This window comes from Anabrus simplex, chromosome 1, assembly GCF_040414725.1.
Source record: "Anabrus simplex isolate iqAnaSimp1 chromosome 1, ASM4041472v1, whole genome shotgun sequence".
NCBI lineage: Eukaryota > Metazoa > Arthropoda > Insecta > Orthoptera > Tettigoniidae > Anabrus > Anabrus simplex.
In genome coordinates this window covers 1,586,762,646-1,586,782,335 of record NC_090265.1, presented here as the reverse complement: position 1 = coordinate 1,586,782,335, position 19,690 = coordinate 1,586,762,646, and the positions used below count along the sequence as shown (strand labels likewise).

Here is a 19,690-nt window from a genome sequence, read left to right as displayed (position 1 = left end):
TACAAGCAAATGTTTCTTCCATCCCCACTCATTGTTACATAAGGACACATTAGCCAAAATATTCGTATTTTAATTGATATTATACTACTATCAGTGTTATACAAGATACAAAATGAAAGACATTCTAGTAAAACATTCTTCTTATGAGTTAAAAATCCAGAAACTCATCAGGAAGAATGTATAGAGATGAAATTTTTCAAAAAAATCTCATAGATAAATTCATGAATCATTGCAAAATAAAATCTGCAGGGGATGTAAGAAAGAGACCCGTATGCAAAATGCATAGAAATGAAAGAAATTAAAGTAAGACACACCAGCACACACTAATAGAAAATATAATAGAACACATTATCTCTTAATCAGAACTATGCTTTCAAATAGTTTCTCAAAAATAAAATTTCAACAAATTTACATCCTCATTCTTATTACGTTTGTTCTCTTTAATAATGTTTTAAATCACACTGTCAAGGTAGGGAATATGACATAACTGTGCTGGTATAAAAGGAAATATACGTTTATATAAAAGCCTATCAAGTTGTCATAAATTATACAATTTTCCAATATTAAACCATTCTTTTAATTTAATATAATTTTATACCTATAATTCTGCAACCATCAGTTCTTCGTCAAAAGATGCAGAATAGATATAAGTTTGTCTTACTGCAGAATGGAGGAATAGCACCAAACTGTACTACATGTCATCTTACTTTCTTTTCTAAAACCATCAATAAACACTGAGTACTTTAGGCAAGTCCTTCTTGATGAGGAATCCAACAACATCTGTTGAGGCAGAGGTGGTGTAGGTTCTTCCAGCTGTGAGCTGAAATGCATGTTCAATTCTCTCAACATGAATCAAAAAATACAAACTAGAATGCCCCTAATGCAAATGATAAATAAGTGTCTCTAAAGAGCAAAAACAAAAAAAAAGTTTGCAGCAGTCTGATTGATGGTTAGAAAACAAAGCAAAATACAGCTTGCTTACCAGCTACTATTTCTATAATAAAACTTGCAACAGATCCACTGAAGTCAAAACTCTCATCAATTCATAAACAAGCAGTTGTACAACAGTCAATTTCATTGCTACTGTAAATAAAGTTACAGTGGCAAACTTGAGTAAAGCTTCACCAAAATGTCCCGACTTAAAGAAAATTTTACTTGCTCAAATCATTATTGGTACACTATCAACAAAAGCAACATAATAACGTTTAGTTTGATCACTACCTACAGCCAATATACCACATGTCAAACAGCAACAACAAAACAAAAAAAAAGCATTAAAATAAATTTCTTTAGGAGGATTATGCTTGTAAATGCCTTTATCTCATTTCATACATACTTTTAAAATTTTCCTTACATATTTAATAGTTGGTGAATATTCTGCACTGCAACTGTGTTGTGTGCCATAAGTATTAAAAACAGGAAGAAATACATAGGAGGTTGAGATGGATCACAGCATAAATAACTATATATAATTATTTTAGAAATGATACTACTTATAGTAACCAAAAAGGAGAGATGTATTACCACTCAGAAACAAATATTATTTCTCTGAAATACATGTCCACAGACCTAATGCCATAAACCATCATTTAGAAGGTACTCCAGTCAGAATGACAAACAGATAGCATGTTTCTGAGTACAGAGGGTATATATTTCAAAATAGAAGACAACATGAAGGGTTTTAATCTTCTAGTTTAAACTGAAATATAGCGGGAGTAAAAGCTGCACCAGCATAGTTAGGCATTTTAAGGCAATTCCAATACAAATACAGCTTGAAAATATACGTTCTTTTAAATATGTATCAATGATCTACAGCAGATGCTCATATTTAATCATTCAATTGCTCCTATGAATGATCACATTCAAAATTTCTCCAAAACCTACTTCCATTAAGAGTTAATGTTATTCTGTAACAACACCGGGCGAGTTGGGCATGCGGTTAGGGCCACACAGCCGTGAGCTTGCATCCAGGAGACAGTGGGTTCGAACCCCAATGTCGACAGCCCTGAAAATGGTTTCCCGTGGTTTCCCATTTTCACACCAAACAAATGCTGGGACTGTACCTTAATTAAGGCCATGGACACTTCCTTCCCACTCCTAGGCCTTTCCTATCCCATCGTCGCCATAAGAGATATATGTGTCAGTGCAATGTAAAGCAAAGTTAAAAAAAGTATATATATGTAAGCATCTTTCGGAAGTGTCCATAATGAGACATCACCAATCTTTTGTTTTGCTAGGTGCACTGCCAATAATTAGCCAAAAGAGTCACAAATCATACTCACACAGACAGCAGATGAATCTTGCTAAGTTTTGGCAAACCACTGACAGACAGATTAATGCATAGAAGTCAATCATGAACTGACTACAAAAGAAGGAATAACTGGAAATAACTTTGAAATGACATTCAGTCTTACCCCCTGCTTCAAATCTGACATTTTCATCACATCATCACTTCATTCTTCCCGAGAGAGAGAGAGAGAGAGAGAGAGAGAGAGAGAGAGAGAGAGAAAAGTTGTAATGGATACAGAGAAATCTTCAAGCAGCACTGGAGGTAAAATCGGTAAGGTGAATGTCATCCAGAAAACTATGCGAAAGGAGCATAGAGGTGGTGTTTTAAGATGGGTATGGATCCATATAGTGTGTGTATTCCCCAGCAAATAGTTGCTTCATTTGTAATGTGGAATCATTTCACTGTGCTGACCAATTTCTTGGGAATGGTACAACTCTCACTCAGCATAAGTCCAATAATTTCTATTTCAGTAAAGCAGTGCTTCTTCAGGTAGCATGGAACAGTAGGGGTGTGTATTATTTTGATTTCCACATCAGCTTCATCAGGTTGTCCCCAGTGTGTGTCAAATTGGATGGTAGCATCAAGTATAAATCCCTTCTTGCAAGTGACAATTCTCATGATTGATCCATATTGAAACTGACTATAAGCAAATTATCACAATTTATTCTATGATCACCACCTTCTTGTCGTCAGGTTTATTTATTTATTTATTTATTTATATATGCTGTAACCTTTCTGACGCAGTGTATTGACTATGGACTGAAGATCGAATCGCATAATGCCTACCATTCTGTAAACATTCGACAAAGGGATACAATCCTAAGATGTGAATCAGAGTTTCGATCTCAACACATCTGCAGTGGGTGCCATTTTTGGATCTACCTGGGATGGCTCGCACAGGGGCTATGCTTGCTGTTATTTTTAGGGAATCTTTCCACTCAGTGTTGGTGAGCTCATTCTGTCTGTGAATCATGGCAGACATACACTTTTGCCTTTTTAGCTTAATTTGCACCAGGTTTCATACTCCTCTTCCTGCAGTGATTTTCCTATGTGCTTAGTATTTTAGGGAACGTCCCAGGTTTGCCGCTTGCGCTGGCCGAGAATAAGCATGGATTACCTAGAAGCCTTCTACTCAGCCATGCCGTACTAAGGCCAAAAAAGAGGTGTGAAGAAGCTAATCTCTGTCTCAAGACAGCCTCTCCAGTCAGTGTATACATAAAAATATGAATAAACAGTACAGCACAACAATGCTATTAATCTGATACTAACTTTCCCGTGGACCAGAAACAGCTCATCACTGCAAAAATCCACAATTTCAATCAGCACTTCTCTTTGGTTTAATGATAAAAAGGTATTAAGAGGATCATCAACATGTAAAAATTTAAAAATGCACAAAATAAAGTTCATGGATACCAAGTTCCTCAAAACTGTGCTTTAAAAATATATATTACACCTAACAGAGACAATCCAGTGTCAATGACCAAGTGCTAACAATATCACATAAAAACGAACAAACAGTATGCATCATATCTACAGCTGGTATTAATAATTATAAGATTAATGATTAAAATGAACCATTCAACACACCAACTTTCAATTAACTCCAGTTAATTCCCTGCTCAAGCACTTGCACATTTTAACTAAAATAATATTAATTCATTTTTTTACTTTATGGTATCACTAAAGGGACTCGGCCGTAAAACCTAGCCAAGTCTACATGCGGAACACTGTTTGCACCTGCGACCCCACCAGTGGAAAAAGCTGTAGAAGAAGAAATTTGAACTTAAAATGTTATCAATTTCTTCTTGTGCATCTTAAAAATACAACCTCAAACCAAGATGGCTAGTAACTTGACCTTCAACATAGTCTATATTTAATATTTGATTGGAGTTTAATTTCAACCTCTTGCATCTCCTGTACTTGCTAAAAAGAAAGTCTATGAGAATATATATATTTCCTCAGCTTATACCTCTGTGGATCAGTGGTAGAGTGCCGGCCTCCAGATCCCAAGACAGCGGGTTCAAATCCGACAGGGGTAGTTGGATTTTCAAAGAGTGGATAAAAGGTCATTTGAAACTCCATGTTGTACGATGCCAACATGTAAAAGATATCTGGTAGAACATTTGGTGCTTACATGACAAAATTCATTAAAATTCGACCATAGACGCCCAAGAGATTCGGTTTACTCTACCATCTGGTAGGTCTAGAATAAAATGGAATATTGAAATTGACGAGCAGACGGCCAGATGGCATCAAATTAAAATGCCTGCACCTGGTAGCTGAGGCCATATGATGATAATGATTATTATTATCATCATTATTCCTCAGCTTTCCATATTGACTTTCAAAGGTAATGAGCCTTAACTGAAGCATGCTCCAAATAACAACTATGGTAGTTAACCACAAAGGTGGTGGTTGTTGTGTCTTTGGTCCACAAGACTTATTTTATTTTCCCTCAAGACACACACACCAGGCTACAAACCAAAATTAATAATAAGTCTAAGGGAAGGGCGATTTTCAATTGAAGAAAAGAAGGCAGCATCTTTCAGAATGAAGAAATATTGTGCTGAAAAGAAAGCAAAAAATATCCTTTGTATAATTGACTAGTGGTCCAATGTTGACTATAAAATGTAAAAAAGATGCTTAGAAATTCAGAACACATACAAAAGCACAAGGGTAAAGTATTGAATATTATAGCATGAAGATATACTGAGATTTTACAATCCTGAGTTCAGCTGTTTACACATGAAAGTTTTTCAAAAAGTAAGTATATTCTAATTACCAGTTTTGATATTCTACCACCCGCCAGTATCATGCTTGTATTCTACTGGAAGCTGTGGAGATAATGAAACATCAAAACTGTTTCAATAGGAAGGAAAAACAGAGTTTGGCGACCACTGCTCACCATCAGATTACAGAAGAATGAATGCACTGGGTAACATTATGCAGGTCCTAGGAACATCAGAGAGAGAGAGAGAGAGAGAGAGGGGGGGGGGGGAGGGGGAGGACGAGGAGCAAGACAATACTGGCTCCTCCAACTAGCCTCGTGCTGTTATAGAAATATAAGCTCCACCAGCTTGTCATTTCATCCATAGAGTAGTCAACATTCTTAACATGTGAACACTACCTTATATCCCAAAAGAATATCAAAGCTCATGAGTTGCGATTGGCTGTGAAACCCATCGTACATTGCGGTTCTTCTTAATTAACCACATGTTTATAAAAAACACTTTGTGATCTATAGTTGGACTTTACCATACAAGATCTCTGGCTTAAACAGATTTGGTATGTCATCAGACAGTGGAGAACAATGAATGAGACAATGGGAATACCAAAGACGCATGTTGGGGACAAAAAGGACAATAGGGCCCAAGTAGATTGTCTAGCCTTTGCGGACGACATAGCTATAGTAAGTGAGACAGAAGAAGATGCAAAGACACAACTCAACAACTTAAGCAATATAGCCGGAAGGGTAGGACTGAGGATCGCCTACAACAAGGCAAAGACATTGAATACCACTGAGGATTGGACAACACCGGAAGGCACCGTGCAAAAGGTGGACAAATTCAAGTACCTAGGAGAATTTATAACAGGAAGGAATAGGAGCAATGAAGGAATAACAGAGAGGATAAAGAAGATGCGATCAGCCTTCTGTATGACCAGAGATATATACAATAAAAAGAATATATCTACAGACGCAAAGATTAGACATTACAAGGCAACGGTGAGAAATGCTGTATTATATGCTGCTGAGACAATAGCACTAGGAAGAAATGGTGCAGAACAACTAGAGAAAGAGGAGAGAAAAATATTGAGGAAAATACTAGGCCCTAAGAGAGGAGGTGAGAGATGGATGAGGAGACCCAGGGAAGAACTATACCGGAACATGAGGACAATCTCAGAAGAAATCAGACTGAAAAGAGCAAGGTTTGCGGGACATGTAATCAGGATGAATATGGATAGAATGACGAAAAGAGTATGGGAAACAACAGCGAGGACACGAGGAAAGACAGGAACCAAGTGGGTAGTTGAACTCCGGAAAGATTGGTCGGAATTGGGGATCAAGGTGGAAGAAAAGGAAAATTGGAGAAGCAAGTATATACCGACTAATATGCCAGAGATCAATGATAGGGATGGATACAGGAAAAGGATTGAGAGTTACCAGTGGAGTAGACAAGAGAAGAGGATACTGAATATCTCGGAAGAAGAGCGGGAGAGAAGAAGAGAAAGGATGAAGAGGTTCTGGGAGGAGGAGAAGAAGAAAATGCAATCCATGAAGGAGCTGCCCGTGGTCCTACAGAGGCCGTAACGCAAAAAGAAGAAGAAGAAGAAGAAGAAGAAGAAGAAGGTTATGTAATAAAATAATAATACACACCATGAATTAGGGAAGCAACTGGGGATTTCAGAGGTCTCTGTAATAGGTCCAGGATAATAAATAAGTAAAGAATAGTCTCAAGTACAACATTTATGTTAGGGCGTATATTTTAAAGCTTGAAGTAACAACATTATGCAAAAGAACGAAGAGGACATGAATTAACAACCAATTGAGAAAAGATTAACAGTAAGAAAAGATCAACAACGTTATCAAATGGAGTAACAACAACAACAACAACAACAACAACAAGCGTTTGCAATGAGGAATTCAAGCCACATTTACATTGAAAAAAGGGGATATAACCCAGAAACACAGACAAATGCAATGATACACAGATATGAAATTAACAAGACTCAGAACTCTGACGGGGAGAGAAACAAGACAGGAACCAGGTGCATTACAGGAAGAATTGTCCAGAGCAACACTTTATTAGAATTGTTTGTAGAAAACATGAAGACTAGTTCATAGATGATAAAGTTAATAGCCGTAGATAAATGACCTTATAGTTCCTTGCATACTAGTACTGGCAAAGTTCAGATATAAAAAAGATTTAGAAAATGAATAACCCGCACTAGCAAATGGCTGGAGAGATTGATAAACATGGCCAAAGTAATGCTCCAAAATATAACCTAAAGGGTTGTGGAAACGAAGTCCCAAAATAAACAACTTAAAATGCCACTTTGCTCACCCAAGATCTCGTTGGTAAACTCCAGGTGGTCTGAAGATAAACAAGAGCATGTAAAACACGCAACGAACGTATGTTCCTTCACCACACCAGAGTCAAAAGCAGACTGAATTCCAGATTGAGCGGATTATTCTTTTATACAGACTGGGTGAGAAAAGACGAGAACATATCAAGAATCAAGTTTGTTCCAGAAGGTAACGTCAAATTGACGTCAGAATCACGTGGCAAACAGCTGAGATGAAGACTTGAGTGTTCAGATGTGTAAAGGCAGCAGGCGATGGCAGGTGGAAACAGCAATCCGGAGCATAGAATATAGAGGCAAGGTAGCATTTTCTTGTAGATTAGTGGGAGTATGTTACAGGTGCAAGTCATAAAACACATCTGTCTCAACCTCTACGGTATTATCTGGTATGCTGGATGTTGGCAGCAACAGCTCTACAGGCTCCTTAATTTCTCACATTCAAAGTACAGACTAAAGACAATATTAGTGTGTTCTGAAGGCATAGGAAGAGATCATATAATCCATGAAGCAGCACACGAGAATTAGCACCTCACGTGGGTGCGTCTTACAATGTATTTTCTCTGTTCATAGCATTACCAATGTGTCCAATACCTCAGAAATGACTAATTTTCTTGTACACAAGAATTCAGTGAATGGTTTCTTCATAAGAACAAACATAATCTCATTTTCCTTCAAAGGTATTTGCCAATGATGAAGCGTATTTGACTTGCAATAACCAAGCGAGTAACTGCATTTTTGGGTCATGTAGCTGTCAACTTGCATTCGGGAGATAGTCAGTTCGAACCCCACTGTCGGCAGCCCTGAAGATGGTTTTCCGTGGTTTCCCATTTTCACACCAGGCAAATGCTGGGGCTATACCTTAATTAAGGCCACGGCCGCTTCCTTCCTACTCCTAGCTTTCCCTATCCCATCATCACCATAAGACCTATCTGTGCCAGTGTGACGTAAAGCAAACTGTACAATTGTTAACTTGCAATAGTGGCAGGAACTTGGGTAATATCCTCACAAAATTAGATAGTTATTTTTAACAACCTTTTGTATCTAAGGGACGGTATAGATGGCCAAGAGGATTTGTCGCATCGGCCATGTCACCTCATAATCTGCAGGCCTTTTTGCTGAGTTGGAGTCACTTGGTAGACCAAGGTCCATTAGGGCTTATAGTGTCATAGTGTAGAATTGATGAGATCATCATTTTACCCAATGTATTCCAATCCAGGTAAACTGTTCAATATTAATTTTTAAAGGAAACTTAGCCCACATTAATGGAAGATATTGCACTGCAAACTCAGAAGGAGATGAGGTATCTCCATGACAGAGCATTTGCTTACAATATGTGCCGTCACACCTAAATTCAACCTATCATCAAAGGTAGATATTTAAAGACCCCAGTGAAATGGCATGCTCACACTGATAGTTAATCATTCAAAGAGCAAGAAAAGAACAGTGCATGAGAACATCCAAACACCACAGACGTATCAGAAAGACATTTCATTTTTTTAAACTCTGATTTGCCATTCAATCTTACAAACAATTTTCAACAAGTTTCTATCAAGTAAAATCTGAAATTATTAACTTCAATTACAATTACTTTATCCAGATATTTAAAATTAATTTTACTACCTCAGGGCATTTCATGATCTAATACAGTATTTATTTTATTTCATTCAAAAAAAACTTTCAAACTAGAGAAAATCCTTGCAAAGAATTTACCTTTTGATTTTCCGACAGCCTATTACACTGCAACAATATTTTAACAAAATCTGTAATGTTATGAGGATATGTGGTCCAGGCAATAATCTAGGAATGTAAGTTCCCCCTTCATTAAGATAATTTTGCACCCAAACTGAAGAAGGATGTTGTAAGAAAGGTAATATTTTTATTTGATCATTAGTTCCAGGCTTTGATGAAGATACAGGATAATCATAGCCGTCTACAGTATAAAACTAATGGGTGTATTAGAATCACCTGGCTTTGCAAGGATATTTCAGGAGTAGCTCAATGTGAAGAGTAGGGCTAATATGCTTAACATGAAGAGTAGCACTTCTGGTATGGATGCCCAAGTTAACAGTTTAGTCAACTGTAGTACAAACTACGCCATGTTTCATAATCTATGAACAAAACAGCAGCTGTTCAGGAGAAAAGGTCAACAAAATCTAAAGGCCCAGAAAGTTACTCAAATCGTGAATATTGGAAGAAGTCCTGGAAGATGAACAGTAGTACATGCTGCTAGTCAACAGACAGTGTGCAAAATGGTTCTTTAGTGTCTAAGCTAAGCTGCTAATATTTGGCTTTCAAGGAAGTTTATGAACAGATTGAAATAAATGTAACTTTTGTGACTGGAAGGACTTGAGGTGCAACTTCTCAACTTAATCCAAACAACATGGAATAATACAGAACCTTATTTTGTGTCAATGCTTTATCTTCACTTATTCATTAAGCAAATGTCTGATGTTAGTCATTATCTTACAGTATATTTGAAAGCAAGGACAGCTACAAAATAATTATCAGATATAAATGAAACGACTCATGTAAAAAGAGGCAGTTAACACCTTCGCTACCAGTTGCCTGATCAGCTTACCACTGCTCTGGCTCAGCCATTTTTAAAAAGCTGCCTACTTGACTGCTGAGTTCTACATTAGTGCATATTAAAGAAAGCATTAGTGAAAAAAAATGTTTATAAAAGACACAACATCGTTTTCCTCACTTTTTTAAATTTACGCCTGTATGTACATCAAATATTAAAGCCGATGAACGACAAAAAGGAAACTTGGTCGTTGTTCCTGTCCAGATTACTATTCACCCTTTCAGTGCTTTAACTGTGCATGTAATCACACTCACTTTCACTATCTGAAGCTACCAGATCATCACCTATCATTATTGTGCAAAATACTGCATCACCCATTTTATCTTCTGGAATCACTCTTATTACTACAAAATTTACTCATTTGAAGCTTTGTCTGCTGCACAACCACTGTCATTTGCAGTCTGAATCAGTTTAAGAAGTGCCAAAATTGGCTTGTAAACAATGAGTAGTAAAAGAACACAAAGGGAGAATTGCACAGGGTTGAGAAAAGAGGACACTCGAGTCATCTACTGGAAAAAAAAGAAACTTCTAGGTGGAACTCTTCTGGTCTCCAAAAACACAAGCATATCAGAGCGTGCTACACTGAACGAGTGCTAAACGACTTTACTCCTCTATGAGCTACAGAAGACGATGTGCTTAAATAACCATACTCCTCTATGGGAGCAAAGGTATTAACACTATATATTTCAAATTTAATGCAATAACCATTAAAAGAAAATCTTTAGATCCACAGCATTTGATCACATATTAGTGGTCAAGATGTGAACTGTGTTCAGAAATCAGTGATCTTACGTTGCTTCATTAGGGCTTGGGATATTGTACACAAAGTTCCTACTGAGATGTTTTTGAAGTCCAATAACCCAAGTGGGTATGGTATTAGTGCACAAGTATTTGTAGCTAGGATTGCGAGGAAAGCAGCTGTGGTCTGTAGGCCTATGTATATTTCATACAGGAATTAGTCTGTTATTCAAAGGGCAGATGAAGCTTTTAGGAGACGCTACCAGTTTGAACCTTCTGCCTGCAGCAAGAGATAATTACTCACCTTTTATTAACCAAACTACCAAAACTCAAATTTTATTCATACAGATTCTAATTTACTGATTGAAACCAGCATATGAACTGACAAAGTAACTGAAAGACAACCTACAGAAAATGTTTCCTACATAGTAATTCATTAGAACTATGTGCATACAGATAAAATGTACCCTTATTATTACTGCTGCAGTATTAAAAAAAAAAAAAATCTAATCTAGTGGCACTTATAGCTCATTAAAAGCCTTGGCCTGCCAAGATGACTGCTGCCTAGCTGTTCCAAAGAATACATTAGAGTAGCCACAATAATGATAGTCTCAGTAATTTTGCTTGACATTCCTCACAGGGTCTGTTATCTCTCATATCAAATAGTTTCTCCATGCTGAGTAAACCCCATTCTGGTACTTAATCTAGGATTAAAATCCTCACAAGAGTTGGGAATCAATCGTAGGACTTCCAGGTAAGAGGCAGGCATGCTGGCCCTACTGGTTTTTACATATATAGTACTCCACAAGTCAACTGCTTTCAAGTTAAATCATCATTTCTGTGACTGAAAGAGAGTCAACTTCATTACTAACATAGTAAATCAATCAATAAATGTGTAAAGCTTTGCAAGATGGTGATTCTGGGTAAAGTGATCATTTTTATTAAATTATATCAGTCAACATTTCACAACTGAGTGATGCCAATGATACTGATCATCACTATCATCATCATCATCATCATCATCATCATCATCATCATCATCATCTTATTTCCTGACTAAACAAATTAATGTGGCCAATGAAGAAAGACTGATGGAAGAGAATTTGAAAACCAATGACACAAAATTCAAGAAAATATTTCGACAACCACTTATCCTTCGATATAAAAGAATAACAGTCTGGCTTTTCAGTATGCTAACAGGTGACAAGTTTCAAATTTATTTGTGTGGGTGATGAAGTTGACCAATGTAAAAAAACTTTTTAGATGGAAATAAAAGTACACCAACTAAGACTGTAGCATTTATCCTCAAATATAATTATTTATTTTAAATTCTGACAACTAACACCTTTTTGTGTTATTTATCTTATCGCTCATAATCTTTTGTATCTTCCCTTGCCCTTTCTTCTCGGCTATTAAAAAATTATCTTCACTTTTGTTTTATTTCTATCTAACTACTGCTTTTACAATGTTAAATTTGCTCACCCGCCCACATTAACTTATAACTGTATGACTGGTTGATCGACTGAAAAACCCAAGTCATTATTTTATCTCTAACAAGGCTATGCTGAAAATTATGGTTTCTAAACAAACTATCTCTGATATTATTCACCTCTTAGTAATTTGTTTCACTCTGCGGTTATAATTCAAAGCAAACTAACTGAAGTTTGTCTGAATAAGCAAATTAGGACTTGAAGCCCTTAAAAACATATTTATTGTTTAGGAGTCAAAGTGCCAGCTATTATAAAACTAGAGTATGTTGTTTACATCTTTCCAACATTACAAAACAATAGGTTGTTTTCCCAGTCACAGAAGAAATTTTGGGGCTAAAATATTTACTAACAGAAGATTAGCATAGATGCCATTGTTACTACTGTATGAAATCTTATGAACCAAGAAAATATAAAAATGTTTTGTAAAACAACATGTGGAACATTTTGTTGATACATATATTACATTATAATTGGTTATTTTGAACACACAATAACTAGCAAGACAATGTAAAACTGCTTATTTATGAATACTCAAGAACTTTCAAACCCCCCATCACGAGTCAAACAGTTGGCTCGAATGCCTGTAGTCTGGTTCGGACAGAAGACGATATCTGCCCACTTGTCGCTCCGCCGAGTCCACTGCGCAGCCAAAAAAAAAACATGGGTCATACAACTCAGTAAGAACATTATTCCTTTTTAAAAATTCTATCAACCTAGTATTATGATAGGAAACCTAAATTAAACCAGAGATTATCAGAGCTTAAAAGTAACTGAATGTGAAACACCAGTAGTGATCAAATTCAGCTAGCAGAAATTTCTTCAAAAATTCTTATATATTTTCCCAAGATATTCATGGAGGAATGGAAATAAATGTGCCAAATCCAAGGGGAAAACAACAAAGAGTATTAATTCCTTTAATATTGTAGCGTTTTAATTTCAGCACTAAATATAGGACCAAGATTTTTTAAAAATTACGAGACAGAAGAACTAATGTCCTATGCAATAAAATTATTATGTTTATTATTATTAAGATTGGAATTTTAATGATGGCAACAAATTACTATAGATACAGAAATGATGCACATTTTAAAGAGTTACTTCCCCTCAATGAACATATCAACAGTATGTAATACTTGTTGCAAACAATGCAGAAGTCTCAAAATGTCATTTACAGTGTCTGTTCAGTGAATTACTCAAATACTGCCTGAATAATGTCTAGAATAAGTCTAAATTAAATAATTTCAAAATCAAAGGGGCTCAGATCAACATAAGCGAAGTGGGTAACAATACTGTACGACAACATGGGTTTGAACAAAGTCATTAAAAATGACAGGTAGATTCAATAGAATATGTGCCAGCTCTTGCTCCCCAAAGCTGGTCCCAGATTGTGTTCCACAAATTTAGTGTCATACTCGCATGTCTATTTGTGGGTCAAGGCTCGCTCAAGTGCCTGTTGCACAAACTGATGTTAGTTGTTCAACTGATGAAACTTGGAGGTGCTATACCATCTTCTTTTTCTCCCGTGATTAAGCCCGTGGCTTCAAGTTGATCCCACAGATAGTACTACACACTATGTTCGAGCAATCAACTGAATAGACACTGTCAACAGCATTTTATGTCTTCCACACTAGCCGTAAAACGTATTACACAATGTTGGCGACTACACTGAAGGTCAGGAAAACTGAAATATGTAATTATCTATTCTGTATCAGTGTTAATTAAATGGTTGCCACTATCAGCATTCTGACTCTTCTGTTTTTATAATCATCGCTGTAATATGATGTCTATAGGTACAGTAATGAACTACCAAACCAGAGTTTCTCTATCTTCAACATGTGCCAACTCTTACTCTGAAAACCACCACGGCATACCGAGTCTGTTGGATGGACATGTACAGACTACACTCTTAAAGTGATATAAGGTGCTAGTAAGAGTCAATAAACAAGAAACCACTTCGAAATACTCAGTTTAAGAGTGATGAAAGCAATGTTAAAGAAAATGATGCTCCAAAAATTTAGTATCATACTCGCATGTCTATTCATGTGTCAAGGTTCGCTCGATTGCATGTCGCACAAACTGAGGTTGAAATGCATTTGCAAGAATTAAAGACAACAGAAAATCTTTCAACCTCTTTGGATACAACAAAGTAACATATCTACCATTCTGGTAGAGCAGGTTTCAAAACCTGGCAGGGAAAGCAGTAAATCAGAGAAACTATCAAACAGAAACAGAAACAATATTGCTAATACTGAAATTTTGTACTGTTGTCAATCTAAAGATTTCCATTTATATTATACATTTTAAGAAAAAAAATAGGTACCCACAGATACAGGAGACAAGGACAAACATGAAAACCTAAAAGGACAAGGACAATCTTCACATTCTGTCTTCACATACAGTAGATGTTCTCTCTCCTCATCAATCTAGTTCTTCAACATCTATTTGTTATCAGCCCTCGATTAGGTCATTACACTTCCCACCTTCATTAGGAAAGCAGGCATTCACACTCACTTGAAAGCCCATCTTGACAGACATATTCATTGAAGGGCTATTTCAATAGATATGTTGCTCTCCCTTTCCACACTGACCTATCATTGTGTTTATCCTATTGGATGTTCCTATCTTTCTGTATATGACATGAATTGTCACTTGTTTGTTCCCTTCCATTACTTACATTCATTGGCAGTGATTATTCCATTTTAGCCACCTGAAACTAGGAATTATAGGAATTATTTAAAAAAAGAAAAGCAATTTGTACAAACCTTGTTGTCTTATCAGTTAATTCTTCCCTTTAATTTTTTTAATTATTGAGAAAAATACTTAGCAGAAATGTTGTTCATCGCGACTTACCGATTCGTACAGCGCCACAGCAAGAAGTGGAGACTTCCACTGCAGCATGGAGCAAGTGCTGTGAGGATGGGTAGCAGGGGTACATTTTTGCCATGGTCATGGATACTGAGGTGATTCACCCGCTTGTCGTACCAATTCAGCAGTCTGGCAGTCTCACTCATTCAATGTGTCTGAGTCTAGTGTCTATTTAGTGTCTGTTACTTTGTTAGGGTGTAGTCAAATACAAAAGGATTTGTAATTGTATAATCATGCCGTACTTCTATTTAACTGTAATACGTATGTAATTATTGTTCCTTCGGTGAAAGTTTTATTATATAGTGTGCCATTTCACTGTTCTCAACAAGATCCAACCGGAACAAGAATGGAGTCTCAATTATCAGAACGACGATATTAAAACATCAGACACTACTACAAGCTGAAGTAGTAATGTTTTCGTCGAGCACTAGGCGAAAAAGAAACATAGAAGGCGGTGATAAAAGAATGACGTATGAAGATTGTTAAGAGTTATTATTAGAAGAAATTTTTAACATTCATTCAATTTGGCCGAGAAAAAGAATGTCACAGTCGATCGCAAGAGGAAGAAAATATCATTACACCGGAATTCTATTCCTAAGGCAGAGAGAAGTCTTCGTTCACAGCTATTCTCTGCAATATTAGTGCTACAAATTATTTCGCACCGCAAAATTAAATCGCTTTTAAAATATAAAAAGATTCCAAAGTGATACGTCACGACACACACCTAAGACGACGTATTAGCCGATACCACCAATTCGGAGCGGCTAAAGAACTGTAACATCGGCAAGAAGACAGAGAAAAGGCAACATAGAAAAACGCACAATCTCCATAATTTGAGTGGAATAATCACCTTTGCATATTCCAAACTGTTAGAATATTTCTGAGATCAACTCTTCCAAGAGCAATCTTTATTTATCACAGGCAAATAGTAGAAAAATACAGCCATAAGATGACGACATTGCCTAAATTGATGTCTTATTCTGTTCCATTTGCTCGAGCTACTACCATGATGCTCTAAGAAAATGAAGGCGAGACTGCCCAGATGAGAGCAGCGCAGGATGACGTTGCCGGCCCATGAAGACCAGTAACCAGATGAGACGATCCCAAATGTTCCCAAACACCTAAGGGAAATGCGAGGAGCTGTGCCCACATGTCCATCCACCCGGACATGAGACGACAAAGGGGAAATGCAAAGCAAAGATAAGTTTTCTTTAAGTCAAATATACAAGTAAGAATTTATTCATTCTTTTTGTTAAAGTGCTACTCTAGTTAGTGTCAGTGTGATAAATATATACGAGAAGACGGTTACCAAAGTTAAGTTACAGGATGTTAGGTATTCATCAAACCTAAATGTCAAATCCATATGTAGAGTATAGTCAACCAGTGGTAATAAAGCATCCGTTCGTAATGCTGTCAATGTAATATGAGAGGAGGTTAATTTTTAATCTATTGGTGAATTTCATACGACGTTGAGATAAGTGTTAGGCATATGTGAGAACTTACGACACCGAGTATCAGTAGAAATGAGATCGTATGTAGGAAATGCTTACTATATAGAAGGATGAGGTAATATCTTTTGGAATTATGAAAGGACTGAAACTATGACAGAGTAGTTAAGTTCACGGTCCATGATGACGGTGAGAAATACGTTGAGTTGGAATGAGATAATGCATATACTGTGAAGTGAAATGTGATATTTATATGAAATGTGAAATGATGGTTCTTTAATATGAATAATGATATGAGGTTATGGTAATTAATGTTGGTGATAGTTATTGTTCTTCGTGAGTATGGTCATAGTTGTGTGTTAAGGAGAATAATATTCCAAGTAACGTATTTTTGAGGTAGTTAACGAATAGGATACGATCTCAATGCCGTCCGTATGTTGATATTTCTATTAAAGATCACCAAATAATTCATAATGAGGAGGAGGATGTTGAATTAGCCTACATCCGTGTATTTCTTCTAATTGCAAGATTTTTCTCATATGTTAGGGAAGCTTTGAAGTGTATTCCAATGCATTACCCAATATCAATGGTGACTTAACTTCACGAATAAGAGTTGTTAGTTGATGATGATGATGCTTGTTGTTTGAAGGGGCCTAACTTCTAGGTCATCGGCCCCAGAGTTGTTAGTTGAAAGTGAAGTCTTCTCACAAGGTAGGCCACCCAATTACCGTATATTTTGATGGAATTACAGTCAGATACACCTAATAGCACAGTGTTATGACACAGATAGGCACTTGAATTAATTAATGATCTCGAATTAAGAGAATAATTTGCATAATTTTCTAGATGTGATGTTTGATCATAATATTTTAAGAGTATACATTGACTTAAAGGGGAGTTGACGATGCTTATGCAAGAAGATATGCCAAAAAATATGAACATTGTTTGAAAATGCTATATCTGTCAAGTTTTTAAAATATTCTGAAGGTATTTTCCCAGGTTAATTTATTTGTGTATTTGAACACAAATAGTTAGAATCAAGAAAAGCTAATGTATTCCCATGAATTAACGAAAATGAGATGAAAGAAGATAGTATATTCAGATTAATTTTTCAAGAATTTACTTAGGGAAAAATGTGATTCCAATTCTTAGTTGATTCATTGCCAAATATGAAACTGCGTCCTACATTTTCAAGAAAAGCTCTCAATCCTCGACAGTATACATAGTATGTTATGATGTAATTTTTCATTCATTTTTATTAGATGCATCTAATACTTTTATTTAACTTAGATTCTTTTCTTTTCAATTAGATTTTCAGACTAATGTCTTTCAATTAAGATCTTTTAAGCTCGTGTTTGTTTCATTTTTTTTAAGCATCCTAACTGGATATTTTATTTTTACCCAAAGACTTTAACCTAATATTCCCAAAAATGAACTTCAAGACATATGTATAGTTCAACATTCATTACCTTTTATCTCAAAGAGAGAATATGATAATCTTTTACTTCTGATTGGATTTAATTTATAATAAATGAAGCATGATAAAAGTCAATCTTTCTTTTAATGACTTTTAGAGTAATTGCCTAGTTGTAAGTGCTAATGTCTTGGTAATTTCACAATCTACAAGTAGATACTAGCTAGGAATACGTGTAGGAGACGTAGGCTGACGCGGCCGGTCCAGCACTGCTACGTCCATCTATAGACGGTGCATGAGAACTTTAATTTTTTTTAGTTTTCTGTACAGGCTTATTAAACTTGAGGGCAATGGGAACTGTACTTTTCAGGATTGATACTCAATGACCACCAAGAATGCCACACTATAAGAGGAAATCTAAGCACCTGCAATGATATTCACTTTCCTGAAGAACTGCTTTAAGTAGGAGGTAACAAGCACAGTGATGGAATTTTCAAGGTCACCTATGAAGAGGTGAAAAAGGAGAAGTCCATAAAAATAAAAAAAAGCTTTGAATAAAGTTAGAGATGATACAAAGTGAAACAAATTTCATTCCAGCTATCATCACATGTTGATAGATTTCTTTTAAAACAAGATGAATAAGAGCCTGTCTTTCTGAGTTTTAAATGGTTGCTTAAATAACTTGTATTTGAATATTCTTTAAAAAACAATCATGTAAATCACTGTTTGTAATACATTTTCCTCAGTAAAATGTAGTCTGCTGGGTTTCTTTTCTTCACAAGGATGATAAATCAACAAGAGAGAGAGAGAGAGAGAGAGAGAGAGAGAGAGAGAGAGAGAGAGAGAGAGAGAGAGAGCAGGGAAAGTTTACGAGAACAGTTTTAATTTATAATTTTGTCACTTTCCCTGCATTTCTCACAAATAACAGAGTTCATCTCTACCAGTCAGACTATCTAGGCTCCAAGCATCAAGCATCACAAATAGAAACAATGTATCTGTAATATGAGAGCTACACAATTTATCTACCGAGAATCTGAAGCTCGAGTTGTCTTCATTTTTACTATTTAGTGATTTGTGTGTGTGCGCATGTGTGTATGTGTGTGAGATATCTGAAGCCATCCGTTTTCAGTTTCAACTCAGTTAATTTATAATGGTTAGTTTCTTCAGTCTGCCAAAACTAATTTTGAATAAATAAATTTATGAACTATCTGAGAAAGAAAACATATGGTAACAGAATTATAGCTGAAAAAGGAACAACTTAATTAAAATAGAATGACATGTTTCATTCTTGAAAGAACATCAGATTCTCTTAAATCATACTCCTTTATATATATATAATAAGAGTTTTGTCTATACATTGCTCAGAATTGGAAAACAATGGTATTTCTGTATCGGTCATGTCCACAGAAGCAAGGAAATGCACTTTGTACTTTTCTGTAATTTCTGTCTGTATGTATGTACATACATCACGAGAAAACGGCTGAAGAGAATTTAATGAAAATCAGTATGTGAAGTCGGGGTATAAGCTACTACAACCTAGGCTATAAATCATTTTATTCATGCTGAGTGAAATGGTAGTTTAGGGGAAGGTCTAAAATTTAATTCTCAAATATTTATGTTATTAGGGGTCCTATTGATAAATATTACATAACTAAAGTTATATAGAATTAAATTTCCAATAATTTATTTCATACATTTTTACTGTACCAGCTATGATAACACAGATATTCCTGAATTTGTATTTTTGTTGCCAAGTCCCTATCAATGCCGAGTCACGAG

At 35.9% G+C, this 19,690-nt stretch overlaps 1 protein-coding gene across 4 annotated transcripts in view; it reads right to left on the bottom strand.

Moving 5' to 3' along the window:
• Nucleotides 1-4,709: 4,709 nt before the first annotated feature.
• The window catches only part of LOC136858571 (phosphatidylinositol 3,4,5-trisphosphate 3-phosphatase and dual-specificity protein phosphatase PTEN), a 516,439-nt gene continuing 501,458 nt past the window's right edge, over nucleotides 4,710-19,690 (bottom strand). The window contains exon 11 of one of the 4 annotated variants that reach the window (XM_067138224.2): nucleotides 4,710-4,856. In XM_067138224.2, the coding sequence (XP_066994325.2) occupies nucleotides 4,765-4,856 (92 nt within the window). In that variant the 3' untranslated portion in view covers nucleotides 4,710-4,764. Of the gene's footprint in view, nucleotides 4,857-12,181; nucleotides 12,824-19,690 lie in introns of those variants that run through there. The other 3 variants (XM_067138225.2, XM_067138226.2, XM_067138227.2) reach the window with 3 other exon arrangements.